The sequence below is a fragment of the Clupea harengus genome, unplaced genomic scaffold (genome assembly GCF_900700415.2).
Source record: "Clupea harengus unplaced genomic scaffold, Ch_v2.0.2, whole genome shotgun sequence".
NCBI classification, from domain to species: Eukaryota; Metazoa; Chordata; class Actinopteri; order Clupeiformes; family Clupeidae; genus Clupea; species Clupea harengus.
This window is the reverse complement of record NW_024880004.1, coordinates 1,028-7,372: the sequence shown is the minus strand read 5'-3', so window position 1 is coordinate 7,372 and position 6,345 is coordinate 1,028. Positions and strand designations below refer to the sequence as shown.

The following is a 6,345-nucleotide window of genomic DNA, read 5'->3' as shown; positions in this document are numbered from 1 at the left end:
GTCTTGGAGCGCAGGGTGTTTAGTTTGCAAGTGGCGTTTAAGCTTGCTTGGGACCATGGCACTGTTAGCTAGCTTTTCCCCACACACAACGCACAACGTACTCGGTGCGGCGGGAACCCCAGTGAAGGAAAATCCAAATGACAGATACTCATCACTGTACTGTCTTGAGCTCACCGTTTTAGCCTTCTTTTGACACCCACTTGTACTGGGCTCATCTGGATCAGGTGTGGGGGGATCTTGATCAGGACCTAGTTTTCTTTTCAAAAATGTCTCCATTAGACTTTTATGCGTGTACCTATCTCTTAATCTCACTTTTTTTAATTGTCGCCTCAGCAAATCTGCCTATTAATTACGCTGCGTACCGCCACCCACAGGCAGAGGGGAGTAGTGAGCCTTCATACCACCAACAGCGCGACGGCACAAACACACAAGTTGGCTCTTTTTTTTCACCAATGAAGTGACAGTATGTAAAAAATTATGTTTTTTCATTACAAGGCACAGTGGTTGAAAAACACTGTGCTAGTATATGATCAGGCCACATCAATGCAATCTTTGATTTTTTTTTTTTTTTTAGAAGTGTCTGTAATCCTTTAATGGTGTAAGAAATGAAGGAAGTTTCTTTGTTTCTGATGCAGCAATCTTTATTCCAGTAAAGTGCAGTTACGAAACACGTTCTAGCCATATATACTGTTCTAAGACACCTCCTATGCTTCTAATGTAAATGAGATAGGCTTGTAATGCAAACAGGCCTGGCAACCTTTTGTTGTTCTGTATGATAGTCTGGTTTCTCTGACTGAGATGGTTCTCAATGGCCTCCCCCATTCCCATACTATGATTAATTGCAGTCACTCACACCTCAGTTTGCTTCCTGACCCCAGGTGTCTGAACAATACCAGTGTGGGGACCTTCCCTTTGTGACCATGATAAGATTATCATTTTGGATATTCTGCTGGCCAACTTTTGGTGGTCACAGCAGCTGCTTGATCATGAATCTTACAATGGGTACATGCTAATTTATTTTTAAGGTTTCAGAAACTACCTAGATTGAGTGCAAGTACTTTTTTTTTTTGATCAAACCCCATGAAGTAGATTGCATGTAGTCACATACCTGTAGTCAGTTACCTGTGCCATGGAGATTGCAAATACATGTCATGTGATCAAAGACATTGTTTTCAACAGGTGGTGTTTAGACATAGTAATCACAGTCATTTTCACACTGGCACAAAACAGGGATATTTTTTACCACATGATGCCCCAGTACATAGCCTACTGGTCCATGCGTTAGCATGGATAAACCCTTAACTCATGGGCAAATTAATTTAAATAATGAATTAAAAATAATGGTTTCATGTCTACATTTACCATACCTCTTCATCAACAATTCATTTCTGCACTGACTAACCATAACAACGCTTTAGGAGCGACTTCCCTTGCGTTTATCTTCGCATAACTATAATACATTTCAAAAGTAATGGTTACTTCATGTTATCTGTATTTATTATTCAAATTTGAATACAGCTTGTCCAACATTTACTGAGAGGATCTGCTTTAGTGGTAACAATGTTTTACAGGCTCTTAACCAGGGAACAAGCATGGTTAACCTCAAGCAAGCTATTCTGTAATAACCTTCAGAACACTTACAGTATGTAATGTGCATGGGATTTGTGGGTTTTTACTTGTGGTCTTAGTAGTATCATTAGACATTAATCAAACGAAATTGACAAATGACAAACTCATGACAAAATCTCTTTATGTTTTCCATGTCAAAAACACCACAGTGGCATATACACACGATTATTTGATTTGAATTCCAATCATATCACTGCCAGGCCCAGCCTTGTAGGTCATGGTAGACTTTGAAAGAGGGCAGCTCATTATAGCGTTTACAGATGTGGCAGAGCCTTTCCCTCCAGTCTGAGTACACGTGAATGGCATGCTTTTTGTGCCACTTGAAGTACAACTCATATTGGGCTTTGTCCGTAGCCAGCCTCTTGAGGAAGGAGGCCAGCTCTTCAGTGCTGTTGAAGTCATTAACATGGATGAAAGAATCACGAGGCACAAACGCCTCGTAGTTAGACCGAGGTGGTCCCAAAACCACGGGCACCGCACCAGCTTGGAAGGCATTCCTCCACAGCTTCTCTGTGATGTAGTCTTTGGAGATGGCGTTCTCAAAGGCCAGGTAAAAATGGCAGCGGGCAATGGTGGGCAGCAATTGCTCTCTAGCCAAAGGCCTCCTGTAAGACGAGCCATAGACTTCGACGCGAATGTGCTTACGCAGTTGAAGGACCACACGAGATCTGTTGTGGTGACTATTGTAGTTGCTGACGACCCAGCTGGCGAGACACGAGCGGTGCTTTGGAATGAGGAAACTTTCGTTTGTCCTTTGAGGAATCATCCTCCCGTAAGGCATGAATATATCCGCGTCCTGCCGGTAGGTCATGGTCCAGTTAAACAGGTGGTTGTATGCACTGATATTTTTCATCGCCGGAGATTCTAGCGACAACCAAACCCACTTCTGAGCCGGCGGGCGCCGCAGGTGCAACGGAAGTTTCTGGTGGGCCATTTCGAGCTCATAATGATGAAAAACCACCACGTCCGCCTGGTCAAAGCGCGAGCGGTTGTCGGTGAGTAGACACCGTGGAATGCTGTACATATCGAGGCAGACATCTCCCTCCAGCGGGTAGGGGCGGTTGAAGGGCCAGTGCCACAGCAGGATTGAAATGTTTCGATGCCAGCCATGGCTGTTTCCTGTCAGTTTGGGCAAGTCCAGAAAGTATAGCAATACCATATATGTGCTTAACATCAAGGACAGCAGGGCAAGCGCCAACCACGTGCAGGCTTTTCTCAGTTTCATTGTAACAGAAAAACAAGGCAGCCCTCGCCCGAAACCACAGCCTGTCAGAAAAACGTCAAAAAAAGTTTGAGTGCCATGCCAGTTTCCATTCACTCTCTTCACCATACTTCCTCTTTATTGACCAAAAATAAGTGTAACTAATTTTCTCAATTAAAATAACTTTGTTTGAAGATGGATAATCTGTGTTGGCCTACTACATAGCTTTTTGTAATGCCAGTCGATACAAATAAAAAAAAAATCGCTGTGCTGTGATTAAATCACGGAATTAATGTAGTCAACACAAATGGAAGTATATTTAAATTCAAATGCTGTTGTTTAATCGCATTTTCTTAACTTTGAACACAGATTATTTCCTGAAAACTAAGATTTTTCATCAAGGACATCAACATCGACTGTCTTAAAAGTAATATTTGTTGTGTGTAGCACGTAAAGTGTGAAGGGACTTGTATTTTAAAACGGGGACGAGGACGAGGAAGCAGAGAAATGAGACGGATTTTTTGGGAGGAAGATTCGTTGGATGGAGGTCGATAGTTAGACCGTGGTCTGCAGCCCGTTGGGTAGTGGCAAGTTGAAGCGCTCAATAAACTTGGAAGCATGTAAATTCAACTAAGCTCAGTGTCAAGTGTACGCCCTATGCCCTCTTGTATTTTAAACATTGTATATGGACTAACAGAAATAATAAAAAACACTAGGCAACTGTGTTAATTGCGCGTTTATTTTTAACCCGTTAAATATTTCAAATGAATTCACTGCCAAAGAGGAAGACGCATGAACATGCCTTTGCAAACATCTGAAGTCTATTCTTACCGACAATGATAATTGTCCTTTACATTAGGTAGGTGTACATTTCAGATAAAACCGGTACATTCTAATCCTCATTCACATAAATGTCGATAGCTACGTTTTTCTGACGGGACAAAATCAGAAGACCCTCTCCATTCAACTCAGACAACATACAGACAAACCTGAACGCTGACTTTGGAATAATGTTATACCTGCACAACACAATCATTTTACCATCTCTGTCATCGTTCTAGTTGTCTAGCTGATAGTTCGATAATATCACATTTTCCTAAATAAATGATTTAATATAAAGCTGTACAATCTATACAGACATACGAGAGAGAGGTAGAGAGGTAGCAATAAGAAATCAGTAGAATCAAAACTACTTACAAGAAAAATAACTAGCCACCGACTATGGTTGTGGCTTTTGGCGTGCCAACAGAAACAGTGTGTTGATGAGGTAGTTCAGCTGAGGTGGCACTGCCATTTCAAAAAAAAAAAAAAAAAAAACGGAAACAGATCAGTCACACATACGTCTTGCAAATGTACGGCACTTGAAAGCATTTTCAAATGACAGCAAATTTAGCTGATTTGCAATTTACGACACTTCAATTGAAAATGGGTCTTGTTCCAGTAGTAAGCAATGCACTGCACTGTTATCCGGTGGCTTCAGTGCATGCAATGCCATGTACTGTTCTTCCTGGCCTTCTTGATACAGTGCATGCAATGCCATGTACTGTTATTCCTAGGCTTCTTCTCCTTCTTGTTTTTAGTACAAACTTCGTTCAAACGTTGTTGCGTAGGTCTTGACACTACACCTATGTATTTTTCATTTTTCCAAACTTTATACTTTTTTAGGATATTAAAGATAAGCTAATATAACTTCCAGTCTATCCCATTGATCATTCTAAACATCTCCTTGCTCCCCCATGTCCTTGTTCTTTCCTACCTCCACTCATTCTCTCTCTCCAGAACCTCCCTCCATTCATTTTTTCTAAGTCAAATATATGAAGCCAATCACTTCACTCCCTTTCCCTCTCTATCTCGTCTTCCTCACTCTTTCTCTCAATCTCATCCTGTCTTCCTCACACTCTTTCTCTTTCGCTCAATCTCATCCTGTCTTCTTCACACTCTTTCTCTCCCCATCTCAGTTCATCAGTCTATTTCACCTCCTTCTTTTCATCTTCACTGGTTTCTTGCTTTATTCCATCTATTTACTTTTTCTCTGTCTTGACTTTTTTTAAACTTCAAACAAATAAAACCCACAATTTCACTCCCTCTCTTTCTCTTTTCTAACACTCAGCTATCACCATTACCACCCTAGCAGCCACCTCAGGTACCCAAGCAACATCCTAACAATCGCTACCATGACTACCTAGAACTACCCTAGCAGCACTAGGACACTTTCTGACCCCAAGACTCAACAAAACCTCTGCAATTCTCCAGCTGTGATCCTTGGAGAATCTTTTGCCAGTCGAACCATCCACACACACACGTCCTCTTCCAGGCTGATTCTTAACCTCTCCTGTCGCTTTAAAGTTCAAAATTATTGCCAACATTTTCAACTGTTTAGAGATTTTCTTATATCCATTTCCTGATTTGTGCAGCTCAACAACCTTTCATCACTGTGTTCTTGGGTTTTTTCCATAGTAATGAAAGACTAAGGGAATGTATACTTCAGTGAAACAGGAAGTCATTGTTGTTACAACTTGGTGGTGATGTGCAGAACTCAAACAGTAGAGCGAAGAATAATCGTTTACTAAGCAGGGTTCGGTACACAGGTAGGCAGTCCAAGAGTAAGCAAACAAATCCGAACAGGGAATAGGCAGGAGAGTAGTCGTTGTACAGGCAGAGGTCCGAAGCACGAGTAAATCAATTTAACAAAGAGAAAGATCACTAATCAATAAACACTGGGAACACTAGGAACACTAGGAAAATACAGAAACTACCATGTAACATATAATGACGAAAACGCAACGAGAAACAAGAATACCTGGACTATATACACACAACAGATAACGAGGGACAGCTGAGAACAGTCAAGGTGGGGCAGACAATGAGACACAGGTGGACTAAACAAGGGGAATTAACAGGACACAGGAGAAACCAATAACACAAACAAACCGGGTGATTGGGAACAGGTGAGGGGTGGAGACACGAACAACAACAAGAGGGCACATGGCATAGACAAACAAACATAGGAAAGCACATGGCGGGAACCAGGAAGCACAAGGATTAGACAAGGGAACAAACATGTGACAACACAAGGGAGACAAACTCAGAAACAGAACAAGGACAGAACACAGACCTTACAATGGTTGACCACTTAAGAGTTCCTTATCAAATAAAATAACTTAAAAATGCGAAACATGACTTGAAATATACTTCAGTTAGATTTTAATTATAAGATGTTCTAGGGGTTCCAATAATTGTGGCACCCATGTTTTGGAGAAAAATATTTATTTAATGTCAACATTTTTTCATAGCCTGTTTTGCTTATATTTACTAACGGTGCCAATCATTTTGGAGGGCACTGTATATGTCAAACTATCTTCTTCCCATTTTTATGTATATTACTCTGTCCATCAATTTCCACTGTATTTTTTTCCATGTCAGCTTTCTTTGACTAAATCAAGAGATGACACACAGCTTTATCTCCCCCTGAAACCTAACGACCGGCGAAATCTAAACAGTCTCTTGGACTGCCT

General features: G+C 41.1%; 1 protein-coding gene across 1 annotated transcript; it reads right to left on the bottom strand.

Annotated features, from left to right (window-relative positions):
- Positions 1–1,593: 1,593 nt before the first annotated feature.
- On the bottom strand, positions 1,594–5,075 carry LOC122131091 (alpha-(1,3)-fucosyltransferase 7-like). The gene is made up of 2 exons (XM_042705997.1): positions 4,028–5,075; positions 1,594–2,895 (listed from the first exon to the last, which is right to left on the bottom strand). Exon 2 carries the CDS (start codon positions 2,852–2,854, stop codon positions 1,820–1,822), a length of 1,035 nt encoding a protein of 344 aa, XP_042561931.1. The 5' UTR covers positions 2,855–2,895; positions 4,028–5,075; the 3' UTR covers positions 1,594–1,819.
- Positions 5,076–6,345: the final 1,270 nt, after the last annotated feature.

What these genes read in the sequence shown, in the direction of transcription:
- LOC122131091 (XM_042705997.1), bottom strand. Translation starts at nt 2,854, where the DNA reads ATGAAACTGAGAAAAGCCTGCACGTGGTTGGCGCTTGCCCTGCTGTCC.